The following is a 17,247-nucleotide window of genomic DNA, read 5'->3' as shown; positions in this document are numbered from 1 at the left end:
GGGATTGGGGTTTGGGGCAGGGGATTGGGGTTTGGGGTGTAGGGATTGGGGTTTGGGGGCAGGGGATTGGGGTTTGGGGGCAGGGGATTGGGGTTTGGGGTGTAGGGATTGGGGTTTGGGGCAGGGGATTGGGGTTTGGGGTGTGGGGATTGGGGTTTGGGGGCAGGGGATTGGGGTTTGGGGTGTTGGGATTGGGGTTTGGGGGCAGGGGATTGGGGTTTGGGGTTGGGGGATTGGGGTTTGGGGCGGGGGATTGGGATTTGGGGTTGGGGGATTGGGGTTTGGGGCGGGGGTTTGGGGTTTGGGGTTGGGGGATTGGGGTTTGGGGCAGGGGATTGGGATTTGGGGTTGGGGGATTGGGGTTTGGGGCGGGGGATTGGGGTTTGGGGGCAGGGGATTGGGGTTTGGGGTGTAGGGATTGGGGTTTGGGGGTGTGGGGATTGGGGTTTGGGGGTGGGGGATTGGGGTTTGGGGCGGGGGGATTGGGGTTTGGGGCAGGGGATTGGGGTTTGGGGTGTAGGGTTTGGGGTTTGGGGGTGTGGGGATTGGGGTTTGGGGGCAGGGGATTGGGGTTTGGGGCGGGGGATTGGGGTTTGGGGGCAGGGGATTGGGGTTTGGGGTGTAGGGTTTGGGGTTTGGGGGTGTGGGGATTGGGGTTTGGGGGTGGGGGATTGGGGTTTGGGGCGGGGGGATTGGGGTTTGGGGCAGGGGATTGGGGTTTGGGGCCGGGGGATTGGGGTTTGGGGCAGGGGATTGGGGTTTGGGGTGTGGGGATTGGGGTTTGGGGTGTAGGGATTGGGGTTTGGGGCGGGGGATTGGGGTTTGGGGCGGGGGTTTGGGGTTTGGGGTTGGGGGATTGGGGTTTGGGGTGTAGGGATTGGGGTTTGGGGGCAGGGGATTGGGGTTTGGGGTGTAGGAATTGGGGTTTGGGGTGGGGGATTGGGGTTTGGGGCGGGGGATTGGGGTTTGGGGGCAGGGGATTGGGGTTTGGGGTGTAGGGTTTGGGGTTTGGGGGTGTGGGGATTGGGGTTTGGGGTTGGGGGATTGGGGTTTGGGGCGGGGGATTGGGATTTGGGGTTGGGGGATTGGGGTTTGGGGCGGGGGTTTGGGGTTTGGGGTTGGGGGATTGGGGTTTGGGGCAGGGGATTGGGATTTGGGGTTGGGGGATTGGGGTTTGGGGGCAGGGGATTGGGGTTTGGGGTGTAGGGATTGGGGTTTGGGGGCAGGGGATTGGGGTTTGGGGCGGGGGATTGGGGTTTGGGGTGTAGGGATTGGGGTTTGGGGTGTAGGGTTTGGGGTTTGGGGGTGTGGGGATTGGGGTTTGGGGTGTAGGGATTGGGGTTTGGGGGTGTGGGGATTGGGGTTTGGGGTGTAGGGATTGGGGTTTGGGGGTGTGGGGATTGGGGTTTGGGGTGTAGGGATTGGGGTTTGGGGCGGGGGGATTGGGGTTTGGGGCAGGGGATTGGGGTTTGGGGCCGGGGGATTGGGGTTTGGGGCAGGGGATTGGGGTTTGGGGTGTGGGGATTGGGGTTTGGGGTTGGGGGATTGGGGTTTGGGGTTGGGGGATTGGGGTTTGGGGTGTAGGGATTGGGGTTTGGGGCGGGGGATTGGGGTTTGGGGCGGGGGTTTGGGGTTTGGGGTTGGGGGATTGGGGTTTGGGGTGTAGGGATTGGGGTTTGGGGTTTGGGGATTGGGGTTTGGGGTTGGGGGATTGGGGTTTGGGGTGTGGGGATTGGGGTTTGGGGCTTGGGGATTGGGGTTTGGGGGCAGGGGATTGGGGTTTGGGGTTGGGGGATTGGGGTTTGGGGTGTTGGGATTGGGGTTTGGGGCGGGGGATTGGGATTTGGAGATTGGGGTTTGGGGGTTGGGGATTGGGGTTTGGGGTTTGGGGATTGGGGTTTGGGGTGTGGGGATTGGGGTTTGGGGGCAGGGGATTGGGGTTTGGGGTGTGGGGATTGGGGTTTGGGGCAGGGGATTGGGGTTTGGGGCAGGGGATTGGGGTTTGGGGTTTAGGGATTGGGGTTTGGGGCGGGGGATTTTGGTTTGGGGGTGGGGGATTGGGGTTTGGGGTGGGGGTTTGGGGTTTGGGGTTGGGGGATTGGGGTTTGGGGTGTAGGGATTGGGGTTTGGGGCGGGGGATTGGGGTTTGGGGGCAGGGGATTGGGGTTTGGGGTGTAGGATTTGGGGTTTGGGGGTGTGGGGATTGGGGTTTGGGGGTGGGGGATTGGGGTTTGGGGTGTAGGGATTGGGGTTTGGGGTGTGGGGATAGGTCAGGGGATTGGGATTTGGGGTTGGGGTATGGTTCCAGGTCAGGGGATTGGGGTTTGGGGGCAGGGGATTGGGGTTTGGGGGCAGGGGATTGGGGTTTGGGGTGTGGGGATTGGGGTTTGGGGTGTAGGGATTGGGGTTTGGGGTTGGGGGATTGGGGTTTGGGGGCAGGGGATTGGGGTTTGGGGTGTGGGGATTGGGGTTTGGGGTGTAGGGATTGGGGTTTGGGGCGGGGGATTGGGGTTTGGGGTGTTGGGATTAGGGTTTGGGGCGGGGGATTGGGATTTGGGGATTGGGGTTTGGGGTGTGGGGATTGGGATTTGGGGTGTAGGGATTGGGATTTGGGGTTGGGGGATTGGGGTTTGGGGCGGGGGATTGGGATTTGGGGATTGGGGTTTGGGGTGTGGGGACAGGTGAAGGAATTGGGATTTGGGGTCAGGGAAGGGGTTGGGTGTGGCTGAGCCCCTCCTGGGGGTGTTGGGTTTTTTGTGATGGTTTTGGGTTTTTGGGGTGGTTTTGGGGTTTTTGAGGTTTTTTGGGTTTTTGGGGTGGTTTGGGGGATTTTGGGGCAGCTTTGGGTTTTTTGGGGAGGTTTTGGGCTGTGGCTGAGCTCCTGCAGGGAATGTTGGGTTTTTTGGGGCGGTTTTGTGTTTTTGGGGCGGTTTTGTGTTTTTGGGGCTGTTTTGGGTTTTTTGGGGATGGATTTGTGTTTTTGGGGTGGATTTGTGTTTTTGGGGCTCTTTTGGGGTTTTTGGGGCTGTTTTGGGTTTTTTGGGGATGGATTTGTGGTTTTGGGGTGGATTTGTGTTTTTGGGGCTCTTTTGGGGTTTTTGGGGCTGTTTTGGGTTTTTTGGGGATGGATTTGTGTTTTTGGGGCGGTTTTGGGGTTTTGGGGCTCTTTTGGGGTTTTTGGGGCTGTTTTGGGTTTTTTGGGGCTGGATTTGTGGTTTTGGGGCTCTTTTGGGGTTTTTGGGGCTGTTTTGGGGTTTTTTGGGTGTTTTTGGCTGTGGCTGAGCCCTCCTGGGGGTCCCTGCAGAGCAAGGAAGGGAAGAGCCCCCTGCACATGGCGGCGATCCACGGCCGCTTCACGCGCTCGCAGATCCTCATCCAGAACGGTCGGTGCCTCCTCCCCGCCCCATCCCAAAATTCCGGCGCTTCCAGAACCTCCTGGCAGCTCCGGGAGGGGGCCCCGACCCCCCCCGGGGGGCTCCTGGGGTGTTTTTCCCAAAATTCTGGTCACAAAATCGCAATATTCCCATCAGATCCTCCAAAATTCCCAAATTCATCCCAATATTCCCATCAGGTCCTCCAGAATTCCAATATTCATTCCAATATTTCCATCAGATCCTCCAAAATTCCAATATTAATCCCAAAATTCCAATATTAATCCCTCTATTCCCATCAGTTCCTCCAAAATTCCAATATTTTTCCCAATATTCCCATCAGGTTCTCCAAAATCCCCAAATTCATCCCAATATTCCCATCAGATCCTGCAGAATTCCCAAATTCATCCCAATATTCCCATCAGATCCTGCAGAATTCCCAAATTCATCCCAATATTCCCATCAGGTCCTCTAAAATTCCAATATTCATCCCAATATTCCCATCAGATCATCCAATATTCCACTATTCATCCCAATATTTCCATCAGAGCCTCCAAAATTCCCAAATTCATCCCAATATTCCAAGAATCATCCCAATATTCCCATCAGGTCTTCCAAAATTCCAATATTCCAATATTCATCCCAATATTCCAAGAATCATCCCAATATTCCCATCAGGCCCTCCAAAATTCCAATATTCACCCCAGTATTCCAATATTCGTCCCAATATTCCCATCAGATCCTCCAATATTCCAATATTCATTCCCAAAATTCCAATATTCCCTGGGGTGGGAATTTGGGGATTTTGGATCTGGTTTGGAAATTCTGGGATTTTGGAGCCCGGATCCATCCCGGGCTGGAAATTCTATGATTTCGGATCTGGGTGGGAATTCCATGATTTCGGATCTGGGTGGGAATTCCATGATTTTGGATCTGGGTGGGAATTCCATGATTTTTGGATCTGGGCTGGGAATTCCATGATTTCGGATCTGGGTGGGAATTCCATGATTTTGGATCTGGGTGGGAATTCCATGATTTTTGGATCTGGGCTGGGAATTCCATGATTTTGGATCTGGGTGGGAATTCCATGATTTTTGGATCTGGGTGGGAATTCCATGATTTCTGATCTGGGCTGGGAATTCCGGGATTTTCGGATCTGGGGTGGGAATTCTGGGATTTGGAAGCCCAGGTGTGTCCTTGAGGTGGCAAATCTGGGATTTCGGAGCCTGGAACCATCCGTGGGCTGGGAATTCCGGGATTTTCGGATCTGGGCTGGGAATTCCGGGATTTGGGAGCCCGGAACGTTCCGGAGCAGAGCGGAGCTGTCCCGCAGGCAGCGAGATCGACTGCGCCGACAAGGACGGCAACACGCCGCTGCACGTGGCGGCGCGCTACGGCCACGAGCTGCTCATCAGCACCCTGATGACCAACGGCGCCGACACGGCCAGGTGCGACCTGCCAGGACCTGGCGCCGCGGGGGCTGCAAGGGTCCTGCAAGGCTCCTGCAAGGGCTCCAGAACGTTCCGAGAGGGTCCTGAAAGGGTCCTGGAAGGGTTCCAGAACGTTCTGAGCTCCTGGAAGGGTCCTGGAAGGGACCTGGAAGGGTTCCAGAATGTTCTGAGTTCCTGGAAGGGTCCTGGAAGGGCTTCCAGAACGTTCCGAGAGGGACTTGGAAGGGTCCTGGAAGGGGTTCCAGAATGTTCCGAGCTCCTGGAAGGGTCCTGGAAGGGCTTCCAGAACGTTCCGAGAGGGACTTGGAAGGGTCCTGGAAGGGGTTCCAGAATGTTCCGAGCTCCTGGAAGGGTCCTGGAAGGGCTCCAGAATGTTCCGAGAGGGTCCTGGAAGGGTCCTGGAAGGGTTCCAGAATGTTCTGAGCTCCTGGAAGGGTCCTGGAAGGGCTTCCAGAACGTTCCGAGAGGGTCCTGCAAGGGTCCTGCAAGGGTTCCAGAACGTTCCGAGAGGGTCCTGGAAGGGTCCTGCAAGGGTCCTGCAAGGGACCTGGAAGGGGTTCCAGAATGTTCCGAGAGGGTCCTGGGAGGGTTTCCAGAACGTTCTGAGCTCCTGCTGGGACCTGGAAGGGTTTCCAGAATGTTCTGAGAGGGACCTGGAAGGGTTTCCAGAACATTCCGAGAGGGTCCTGGGAGGGCTCCAGAACGTTTTGAGCGCCTGCTGGGACCTGGAAGGGTTTCCAGAATGTTCTGAGAAGGTCCTGGAAGGGTCCTGGAAGGGGCTCCAGAACGTTCTGAGTTCCTGGAAGGGTCCTGGAAGAGTTTCCAGAATGTTCCGAGAGGGTCCTGGAAGGGTCCTGGAAGGGTTCCAGAACGTTCGGAGGGGGTCCTGGAAGGGTCCTGGAAGGGTTCCAGAACGTTCTGAGCGCCTGCTGGGACCTGGAAGGGGTTCCAGAATGTTCCGAGAGGGTCCTGGAAGGGTCCAGGGAGGGTTCCAGAACATTCTGAGAGGGTCCTGGAAGGGTTTCCAGAACATTCTGAGCTCCTGGAAGGGTCCTGGAAGGGTTTCCAGAACGTTCCAAGCTCCTGGAAGGGTCCTGGAAGAGTTCCCAAAGTGTTCTGAGAAGGTCCCAGAAGGGTTTCTAGAACATTCTGGGATCCTGCTGGGACCTGGAAGGGTTTCCAGAACGTTCCGAGAGGGACCTGGAAGGGTCCTGGGAGGGTTCCAGAATGTTCTGAGCGCCTGCTGGGACCTGGAAGCGCTCCAGAACGTTCTGAGAGGGTCCTGGAAGGGTTTCCAGAATGTTCAGAGCTCCTGGAAGGGTTCCTGAGATGTTCTGAGAGGGTCCTGGAAGGGTTCCTCATCCCAAAGTTCCTCATCCCAATTTCCTCCTCCCGAATTCCGCAGGCGCGGGGTCCAGGACATGTTTCCCCTGCACTTGGCCGTGCTCTTCGGCTTCTCCGACTGCTGCCGCAAGCTGCTCTCCTCAGGTGCGTGCTGCTTTTTTTGGGGTTAAAACCGGGCAAAAAAATGGAATTTTGGTTAAAATCCAGCAAGAAAATTGAATTTTGGTTAAAATCCGGCAAGAAAATTGAATTTTGGGTTGAAATTGGGCAAAAATATTGAATTTTTTTGGTTGAAATTGGGCAAAAATATTGATTTTTTGGGTTGAAACCAGGCAAAAATATTGAATTTTTTTGGGTTGAAATAGGGCAAAAATACTGGATTTTTAAATTGAATATAAGGTATGTAAACAGTAATATAAATATAAATGTCAATATATAATAGCATGACTATAATTATATAAATATAAGGTAAGTAAACAACCCTATAAATACGATATAAATACAAGTATATAATAGCATAATTATATTTATTAATATAAGGTATGTAAACAATAAAAAATATATAATACCATAAGTATAATTCTATAAATATAAGGTATGTAAATAGTAATATATATATAAAAAGCTGTAAATATAATAATCATGTAAATATATTAAATATAAGGTAATATATGATATAATGTAATGTAATATAATGTAATGTAGTGTAATGTAATGTAATATAATATAATGTAATGTAATATATAATATAATATAATATAATATAATATAATATAATATAATATAATATAATATTATATTATATTATATTATATTATATTATATTATATTATATTATATTATATTATATTATATTATATATATAATATAATATATAATCTAATAATATATAATATAATATAATAATATATAATAGCATAAATAGGAGGTATATAAATACATAAAGGTGTGTAAATAATCAATTATAGAATAATATAAACACAATAACCGGGTGGGTGTCAGCAGTGCAGACAGACCCCGAGCTGGTGTGCCCGGAACCCGGCGCTGTGCCCAGTGTCCCCAGTGTCCCTTGTCCCTAATGTCCCTTCTGTCCTGTGTCCCCAGTGTCCCATGTCCCCACTGTCCCTTGTCCCCTCTGTCCCTTGTCCCTGGCCGTGTCCCCAGTGTCCCTTGTCCCCCCAGGACAGCTGTACATCATTGTGTCCCCACTGTCCCTTGTCCCCAGCCGTGTCACCGCTGTCCCTTGTCCCCATCCGAGTCCCCACTGTCCCTTGTCCCCGGCCGTGTCCCCACTGTCCCGTGTCCCCCCAGGACAGCTGTACATCATCGTGTCCCCAGTGTCCCTTGTCCCCACTGTCCCGTGTCCCCCCAGGACAGCTGTACAGCATCGTGTCCTCACTGTCCCTTGTCCCCTCTGTCCCACGTCACCGCTGTCCCTTGTCCCCCCAGGACAGCTGTACATCATCGTGTCCCCAGTGTCCCTTGTCCCCACTGTCCCTTGTCCCCTCTGTCCCGTGTCACCGCTGTCCCGTGTCCCCCCAGGACAGCTGTACAGCATTGTGTCCCCACTGCCCCTTGTCCCCGGCCGTGTCCCCAGTGTCCCTTGTCCCCAGTGTCCCGTGTCACCGCTGTCCCTTGTCCCCCCAGGACAGCTGTACAGCATCGTGTCCTCACTGTCCCTTGTCCCCACTGTCCCTTGTCCCCTCTGTCCCATGTCACCGCTGTCCCGTGTCCCCCCAGGACAGCTGTACAGCATCGTGTCCTCACTGTCCCTTGTCCCCACTGTCCCTTGTCCCCCCAGGACAGCTGTACAGCATCGTGTCCTCGCTGAGCAACGAGCACGTGCTGAGCGCCGGCTTCGACATCAACACCCCCGACAGCCTGGGCAGGACCTGTCTGCACGCGGCCGCCTCTGGAGGGTGGGACATGGGGACATGGGGACATGGGGACATCATGGGGACATGGGGTACAGGGACATCATGGGGACATGGGGACATGGGGACAGCCTGGGGACATGGGGACATGGGGTACAGGGACATGGGGACAGCCCCGACAGCCTGGGCAGGACCTGTCTGCACGCGGCCGCCTCTGGAGGGTGGGACATGGGGACATGGGGACATCATGGGGACATGGGGACATCATGGGGACATGGGGACATGGGGTACAGGGACATGGGGTACAGGGACATGGGGTACAGGGACATGGGGACATGGGGACATCATGGGGACATGGGGACATGGGGACATGGGGACATCATGGGGACATCATGGGGACATGGGGACATCATGGGGACATGGGGTACAGGGACATGGGGACAGCCCCGACAGCCTGGGCAGGACCTGTCTGCACGCGGCTGCTTCTGGAGGGTGGGACATGGGGACATGGGGACATGGGGACATGGGGACATGGGGACATCATGGGGACATCATGGGGACATGGGGACATCATGGGGACATGGGGTACAGGGACATGGGGACAGCCCCGACAGCCTGGGCAGGACCTGTCTGCACGCGGCCACCTCTGGAGGGTGGGACATGGGGACATGGGGACATGGGGACATGGGGACAGCCTGGGGACATGGGGATATGGGGACATCATGGGGACATGGGGTACAGGGACATGGGGACAGCCCCGACAGCCTGGGCAGGACCTGTCTGCACGCGGCCACTTCTGGAGGGTGGGACATGGGGACATGGGGACATGGGGGCACTGTGGGGACTCTTTGGGTGGCATGGTGACACTTTGGGTGACATGGGGACACTTTTGGTTGGCATGGGGACACTCTTGGTGCCTGAGGGACACTTTAGATGGCATGGGGACATGAGGACACAAGGACACTCTGGTGGCAGTCCAGTGACACCCCGGTGACACTGGTGACACTGGTGACACCCCGGTGACACCGGTGCCACTCCGGCTGTCCCCGGCGCAGGAACGTCGAGTGTCTGAACCTGCTGCTGAGCAGCGGCGCCGACCTCAGGAGGAAGGACAAGTTCGGGAGGTGAGCGCCGGCGGCCGGGCCAGCGTGGGGACAGCCCGGTGTCCCCAACCCCGGCCAGCGCGGGGACAGCCCGGGGACAGCCCAGGGACAGCCCAGGGACAGCCCGGGGACAGCCCGGGGACAGCCCAGGGACAGCCCGGTGTCCCCAACCCCATGTCCCCAACCCCATGTCCCCAACCCCGGCCAGCACGGGGACAGTGCAGGGACCGCCCGGTGTCCCCAACCCCATGTCCCCAACCCCATGTCCCCAACCCCATGTCCCCAACCCCGGCCAGCACGGGGACAGTGCAGGGACCGCCCGGTGTCCCCAACCCCATGTCCCCAACCCCGGCCAGCCCAGGGACAGCCCGGGGACAGCCCGGTGTCCCCAACCCCATGTCCCCAACCCCATGTCCCCAACCCCGGCCAGCGCAGGGACAGCCTGGGGACAGCCCGGTGTCCCCAACCCAGTGTCCCCAACCCCGTGTCCCCAACCCCGTGTCCCCAACCCCGGCCAGCCCAGGGACAGCCCGGGGACAGCCCGGTGTCCCCAACCCCGTGTCCCCAACCCCGTGTCCCCAAAACCGGCCAGCCCGGGGACAGTGCAGGGACCGCCCGGTGTCCCCAACCCCATGTCCCCAACCCCATGTCCCCAACCCCGGCCAGCGCAGGGACAGCCCGGGGACAGCCCGGGGACAGCCCGGTGTCCCCAACCCCGTGTCCCCAACCCCGTGTCCCCAGCCCAGTGTCCCCCAGCCCTGGGCCACCAACCACCCCATGGGTCCTGCAAGGGTTCCAAAAAGGGTCCTGGAAGGGTTCTTGGAGTGTCCTGGGCTCCTGCAGGTCCTGGGAGGGTTCTGGGTCCCTCTGGGGCTCCCACAGGTCCTGGAAGGTTCCTAGGGTGTCCTGCGGGTCCTGGAAGGGCTGTGGGTCCCTCTGGGGCTCCCGCAGGTCCTGGAAGGTTCCTAGGGTGTGCTGCGGGTCCTGGAAGGGCTGTGGGTCCCTCCTGGGTCCCTCCGGGGCCGCGCTGAGCCCGTGTCCCCCGGTGTCCCCCGGTGTCCCCAGGACCCCCCTGCACTACGCGGCGGCCAACGGCAGCTACCGCTGCGCCGTGACGCTGGTGACGGCCGGCGCCGCCGTCAACGAGCCCGACGGGCGCGGCTGCGGCGCCCTGCACTACGCGGCCGCCTCCGACACCTACCGCAGGTGGGCACCGCGGGCACCGCGGGCACCGCGGGTATCGGGGCAGCGAGGGTAGTGAGGGCACCGAGGGCACCGAGGGCACTGCCGGCATCGCGGGCACCAAGGGCACAAAGGACACCAAGGATGCCAATGGCGCCAATGGCACTGAGGGCACTGCCAGCATCGCGGGCACCGGGGGTATCGGGGCAGCGAGGGTAGTGAGGGCACCGAGGGCACTGCCGGCATCGCGGGCACCGGGGGCAGCGAGGGTAGTGAGGGCACCGAGGGCACTGAGGGCACTGCCGGCATCGCGGGCACCAAGGGCACCGAGGGCACAAAGGACACCAAGGGTACCAATGGCACCAATGGCACCAAGGGCACTGCCAGCATCACGGGCACTGAGGGCACCAAGGGCACCGAGGGCACAAAGGACACCAAGGGTACCAATGGCGCCAATGGCACCGAGGGCACTGCCAGCATCACGGGCACTGAGGGCACCAAGGGCACAACGGGCGCCAAGGGCAGCGAGGGCACCAAGGGCATTGCCGGCATCGTGGGCACCAGCAATGGCACCGTGTGTACCGCGGGCACTGCAGGCACCGCAGGCATCGAGGGCGCCAAGTGCACCGTGGGCAGCGAGGGCACCAAGGGCACCGAAGGCACCGAGGGCACCGAGGGCATCAAGGGCACCGAGGGCAGCGAGGGCACTGAGGGCATTGCGGGCACCGAGGGCACTGCGGGCACTGCCAGCATTGCGGGCACTGAGGGCACCGAGGGCACTGCGGGCACTGCCGGCATCGCGGGCACTGAGGGCACCAAGTGCACCGAGGGCAGCGAGGGCACTGAGGGCACCGAGGGCACTGCGGGCACCGAGGGCACTGCGGGCCCTGGCAATGGCACTGTGGGCACTGGCCTGACGTGGCACTGGAGAGACGCCCTGGGCATTGTCACCAGGCCAAGATGGCACTGGTGGCACTGGGGGTGGCGCACTGGCCATTGTCCCAACCCAAGGTGGCATTAATGGCACTGGGGGTGGCACCTGGAGCAGTGTCACTGGGTGGCACTGGGGCTAGCACCCTGGGCAGTGTCACCAGGCCAAGATGGCTCTGGTGGCACTGGGGGTGTCCCCGGGCAGCGTCACTGTCCAGCGGTGGCACCGGGGGTGGCACTGGGGGTGTCCCCGGGCAGCATCACCGTCCCGCGGTGGCACCGGGGGTGGCACCGGGGGTGGCACCGGGGGTGGCACCGGGCACTCACCCACCCCGGTGGCCTTGCAGGGCCGAGGTTCCCTGCGGGGGCAGCGAGGAGGAGCCCCTGAAGGAGTCCAGGCTGAAGGAGGCGTTCTTGTGAGTACTGGGAGGGACTGGGAGGGACTGGGAGGGACTGGGAGGGACTGGGATGGACTGGGAGGGAACTGGGAGGGACTGGGAGTGACTGGGAGGGAACTGGGAATGGACTGGGAGGGACTGGGAATGGACTGGGAGGGAACTGGGAGGGACTGGGAGGAACTGGGAATGGACTGGGAGGGAACTGGGAGGGACTGGGAATGGACTGGGAGTGACTGGGAGGGACTGGGAATGGACTGGGAGGGAACTGGGAGGGACTGGGAGGAACTGGGAATGGACTGGGAGGGACTGGGAATGGACTGGGAGGGACTGGGAGTGACTGGGAGGGACTGGGAATGGACTGGGAGGGACTGGGAGGGAACTGGGAATGGACTGGGAGGGAACTGGGAGGAACTGGGAGGGACTGGGATGGACTGGGAGGGACTGGGAGGGAACTGGGAATGGACTGGGAGGGAACTGGGAGGAACTGGGAGGGACTGGGATGGACTGGGAGGAACTGGGAATGGACTGGGAGGGACTGGGATGGACTGGGAGGAACTGGGAATGGACTGGGAGGGACTGGGAGTGACTGGGAGGGACTGGGAATGGACTGGGAGGGACTGGGAGGAACTGGGAATGGACTGGGAGGGACTGGGAATGGACTGGGAGGGACTGGGAGTGACTGGGAGGGACTGGGAATGGACTGGGAGGGACTGGGAGGGACTGGGAGTGACTGGGAGGGAACTGGGAGGAACTGGGAGGGACTGGGATGGACTGGGAGGAACTGGGAATGGACTGGGAGGGACTGGGAGTGACTGGGAGGGACTGGGAATGGACTGGGAGGGACTGGGAGGGAACTGGGAATGGACTGGGAGGAACTGGGAGGGACTGGGAGGGAACTGGGAATGGACTGGGAGGGAACTGGGAGGAACTGGGAGGGACTGGGATGGACTGGGAGGAACTGGGAATGAACTGGGAGGGACTGGGAGTGACTGGGAGGGACTGGGAATGGACTGGGAGGGACTGGGAGGGACTGGGATGGACTGGGAGGAACTGGGAATGGACTGGGAGGGACTGGGAGTGACTGGGAGGGACTGGGAATGGACTGGGAGGGACTGGGAATGGACTGGGAGGGACTGGGAATGGACTGGGAGGGGACTGGGAGGGACTGGAATGGACTGGGAGGGACTGGGAGCGACTGGGAGGGACTGGGAGGAACTGGGAATGGACTGGGAATGGACTGGGAGGGGCTGGGAGGGGCTGGGAGGGACTGGGATGGACTGGGAGGGACTGGGAGGGAACTGGGAATGGACTGGGAGGGAACTGGGATGGACTGGGAGGAACTGGGAATGGACAGGGAGGGACTGGGAGTGACTGGGAGGGACTGGGAATGGACTGGGAGGGACTGGGAATGGACTGGGAATGGACTGGGAGGGACTGGGAGTGACTGGGAGGGACTGGGAATGGACTGGGAGGGACTGGGAATGGACTGGGAGGGAACTGGGATGGACTGGGACTGACTGGGAGGGACTGGGAGGGACTGGGAATGGACTGGGAGGGACTGGGAATGGACTGGGAATTCAATAGGAATTTACTGGGAATGGACGGGGAATTCCATGGAAATGAAACTTGGAATTCCATGGGAATGGACTGGGAATGAAACTGGGAATAGACTGGGAATGGATGGGAACGGACTGGGATTTAACTGGGAATGGATTGGGAATTACTGGGAATGGACTAGGATTTAACTGGGAATGGACTGGAATTTTGTGGTAATTTAATGGGAATTTGCTACATTTCACCGGGAATTTGCTGGGAGTTTCCTGGGAATATTGCTGGGAATCCGACAGCAACTTTGTTGGGAATTTTCCCGGGAATTCCCTGGGAATCCGCTGGGAATTCCTCCCTGCAGATCCTCAGGGAGAGGAGCCAGGCGCTGTCGCTCCGGCCCAAAGCCGCTGTGGGGTTTTGGGGTTTTCCCTACGGATTTTCCAAGCTTTTCCTGCCTTTATTTTTTTTTTTTTTTGGGATTTTTCCCGACGGCAGCTGTTTGGAATTCCTGCTGGACAACGGCGCCGACCCCTCGCTGCGGGACCGGCAGGGCTACACGGCCGTGCACTACGCCGCCGCCTACGGCAACCGGCAGAACCTGGAGCTGGTGAGGGAATGGTCTGGGAATGGGAATGGTTTGGGAAAGGGAATGGTCTGGGAATGGGAATGGTCTGGGAAAGGGAATGGTCTGGGAAAGGGAATGGTCTGGGAAAAGGGAATGGTTTGGGAAATGGGAATGGTTTGGGAAAAGGGAATGGTCTGGGAAATGGTCTGGGAAATGGGAATGGTCTGGGAAAGGGAATGGTCTGGGAAATGGGAATGGTCTGGGAAAAGGGAATGGTTTGGGAAATGGGAATGGTCTGGGAAATGGGAATGGTCTGGGAAATGAGGGGGAATGGTCTGGGAAATGGGAATGGTCTGGGAAAGGGAATGGTTTGGGAAATGGGAATGGTCTGGGAAATGGAATGGTCTGGGAAATGGGAATGGTCTGGGAAATGGGAATGGTCTGGGAAATGGGAATGGTCTGGGAAATGGGAATGGTCTGGGAAAGGGAATGGTTTGGAAAAGGGAATGGTCTGGGAAAGGGAATGGTCTGGGAAAGGGAATGGTCTGGGAAATGGGAATGGTCTGGGAAAAGGGAATGGTCTGGGAAAAGGAATGGTCTGGGAAATGGGAATGGTCTGGGAAAGGGAATGGTCTGGGAAATGGGAATGGTCTGGGAAAGGGAATGGTCTGGGAAATGGGAATGGTCTGGGAAAGGGAATGGTCTGGGAAATGGGAATGGTCTGGGAAATGGGAATGGTCTGGGAAATGGTCTGGGAAATGGGAATGGTCTGGGAAATGGGAATGGTTTGGGAAATGGGAATGGTCTGGGAATGGGAATGGTTTGGGAAAAGGGAATGGTCTGGGAAATGGGAATGGTCTGGGAATGGGAATGGTTTGGGAAAAGGGAATGGTCTGGGAATGGGAATGGTCTGGGAAAGGGAATGGTCTGGGAAATGGGAATGGTCTGGGAAATGGGAATGGTCTGGGAAATGGTCTGGGAAAGGGAATGGTCTGGGAAAGGGAATGGTTTGGGAAAAGGGAATGGTCTGGGAATGGGAATGGTCTGGGAAAGGGAATGGTCTGGGAAAGGGAATGGTTTGGGAAAAGGGAATGGTCTGGGAATGGGAATGGTCTGGGAATGGGAATGGTCTGGGAAAGGGAATGGTTTGGGAAAAGGGAATGGTTTGGGAAAAGGGAATGGTCTGGGAAATGGGAATGGTCTGGGAAATGGGAATGGTCTGGGAAATGGGAATGGTCTGGGAAATGGTCTGGGAAAGGGAATGGTCTGGGAAAGGGAATGGTTTGGGAAAAGGGAATGGTCTGGGAATGGGAATGGTCTGGGAAAGGGAATGGTCTGGGAAAGGGAATGGTTTGGGAAAAGGGAATGGTCTGGGAATGGGAATGGTCTGGGAATGGGAATGGTCTGGGAAAGGGAATGGTTTGGGAAAAGGGAATGGTTTGGGAAAAGGGAATGGTCTGGGAAATGGGAATGGTCTGGGAAATGGGGAATGGTCTGGGAAATGGGAATGGTCTGGGAAAAGGGAATGGTCTGGGAAAGGGAATGGTTTGGGAAATGGGGAATGGTCTGGGAAATGGGAATGGTTTGGGAAATGGGAATGGTTTGGGAAAGGGAATGGTCTGGGAAAAGGGAATGGTCTGGGAAAGGGAATGGTCTGGGAAAAGGGAATGGTTTGGGAAATGGGGGGAGATTATCTGGGAAATGAGGGGAAATGAGGGGAAATTATCTGGGAGAAGGGCGGAGATTATCCGGGAAAAGAGGGGAATTATCTGGGAAAAGGGGGGAAATCATCCGGGGAAAGGGGGGAATGATCCAGGAAAAGGGGGGAATGATCCAGGAAAAAGGAAATGGTCCGGGAAAGGGGGAATTATCTGGGAAAAGGGGGGAGATTATCCGGGAAAAGGGGGAATGATCCGGGGAAAGTGGGGAATGGTCCGGGAAAAGGGAAATGGTCCGGGAAAAAGGGGGAAATTATCTGGGAAAGGGGGAATGGTCTGGGAAAAGGGGAATGGTCTGGGAAAGGGGCGAATTATCTGGGAAAAGGGGGGAAATTATCGGGGAAAAAGGGGGAAATCACTCAGGAAATGAGGAGAAATTATCCAGGAAAAGGGGCGAGATTATCTGGGGAATGAGGGGAAATTATCTGGGAAAAGTGGGGAAATTTTGGGGGCTTTGGGGGTTTTTGGGAGTTTTGGGGTTGGGATTTTTCCCCCCTGCAGCTTGGGATCCGTTCAGGATTTGGGGTTTTTGGGGTTTTTGGGGGTTTTGGGGATTTTGGGGATTTTGGGGTTTTTTAGGGTTTTTGGGGGTTTTGGGGATTTTGGGGTTGGGATTTTTCCCCCCTACAGCTTTGGGATCCGTTCAGGATTTGGGTTTTTGGGGGTTTTGGGGATTTTTAGGCTGGGGATTTTGGGGTTTTTGGGGGTTTTGGGGATCCGTTCAGGATTTGGGTTTTTGGGGGTTTTGGGGATTTTTAGGGTGGGGATTTTGGGGTTTTTGGGGGTTTTGGGGATCCGTTCAGGATTTGGGTTTTTGGGGGTTTTGGGGATTTTTAGGCTGGGGATTTTGGGGTTTTTGGGGGTTTTGGGGATCCGTTCAGGATTTGGGGTTTTCCTGCAGCTCCTGGAAATGTCCTTTAACTGCCTGGAGGACGTGGAAAGCTCCGTTCCCGTCAGCCCCTTGCACTTAGCTGTGAGCACCCGCGGGTCCTGGCAGGGCACCGGGAGGGCCCTGGGTCCTGGCAGGGTGCTGGGAGGGTCCTGGGTCCTGGGAGGGTGCTGGGAGGGTCCTGGGAGGGTCCTGGGTCCTGGCAGGGTGCTGGGAGGGTCCTGGGTCCTGGAAGGGTTCCTGAGGGTCCTGGAAGGGTCCTGGGAGGGTCCTGGGTCCTGGAAGGGCTCCTGGGGGTCCTGGGAGGGTCCTGGGAGGGTCCTGGGAGGGTTCTGGGTCCTGGAAGGGCTCCTGGGGGTCCTGGGAGGGTTCTGGGTCCTGGAAGGGCTCCTGAGGGTCTTGGAAGGGTCCTGGAATAGATCCTGAGGGTTCTGGGAGGGTCCTGAGAGAGTTCCTGAGGGTCCTGGAAGGGAGCTGGAAGGGTTCTGGGGGTGTCCTGGGTCCTGGAAGGGTTCCTGGGGGTCCTGGGAGGGTTTCCAAGATGTTCTGGGGGTGTCCTGGGTCCTGGAAGGGTTCCTGAGGGTCCTGGGAGGGTCCTGGAAGGGTTCTGGGCGTGGTCTTGGTCCTGGCAGGATCCTGGGAAGGGTCCTTGGGGTGCTCTGGGTCCTGGAAGGGTTCTGGGGGAGACATTTCTGGTGGGGACATTTCTGGGTGCTTAGGGGGTCCTTTGGGAGACACTTCTGGGTTCATGGGTGACACTTTGGGGTACCTGGGTGACACTTTGGGTACCTGGGGGACATTTTGGGTACTTGGGTGACATTTCTGTTTACCTGGGTGACACTTGGGGTACCTGGGTGACACTTTGGGTACCTGC

General features: G+C 57.5%; 1 protein-coding gene across 1 annotated transcript in view; it reads left to right on the top strand.

The window, feature by feature from the left end:
* ANKRD52 (ankyrin repeat domain 52) overlaps positions 1-17,247 on the top strand; it is a 59,840-nt gene that overhangs the window by 18,857 nt on the left and 23,736 nt on the right. The window contains exons 9-17 of the mRNA XM_077788635.1: positions 3,305-3,383; positions 4,705-4,819; positions 6,228-6,310; positions 7,968-8,085; positions 9,096-9,164; positions 10,209-10,349; positions 11,603-11,671; positions 13,697-13,808; positions 16,386-16,457. Of these exons, the coding sequence (XP_077644761.1) occupies positions 3,305-3,383; positions 4,705-4,819; positions 6,228-6,310; positions 7,968-8,085; positions 9,096-9,164; positions 10,209-10,349; positions 11,603-11,671; positions 13,697-13,808; positions 16,386-16,457 (858 nt within the window). The remainder of the gene's footprint in view (positions 1-3,304; positions 3,384-4,704; positions 4,820-6,227; positions 6,311-7,967; positions 8,086-9,095; positions 9,165-10,208; positions 10,350-11,602; positions 11,672-13,696; positions 13,809-16,385; positions 16,458-17,247) is intronic.

The sequence above is a fragment of the Lonchura striata genome, chromosome 27 (assembly GCF_046129695.1).
Source record: "Lonchura striata isolate bLonStr1 chromosome 27, bLonStr1.mat, whole genome shotgun sequence".
NCBI lineage: Eukaryota > Metazoa > Chordata > Aves > Passeriformes > Estrildidae > Lonchura > Lonchura striata.
This window is presented reverse-complemented; position numbering and strand designations above follow the sequence as displayed.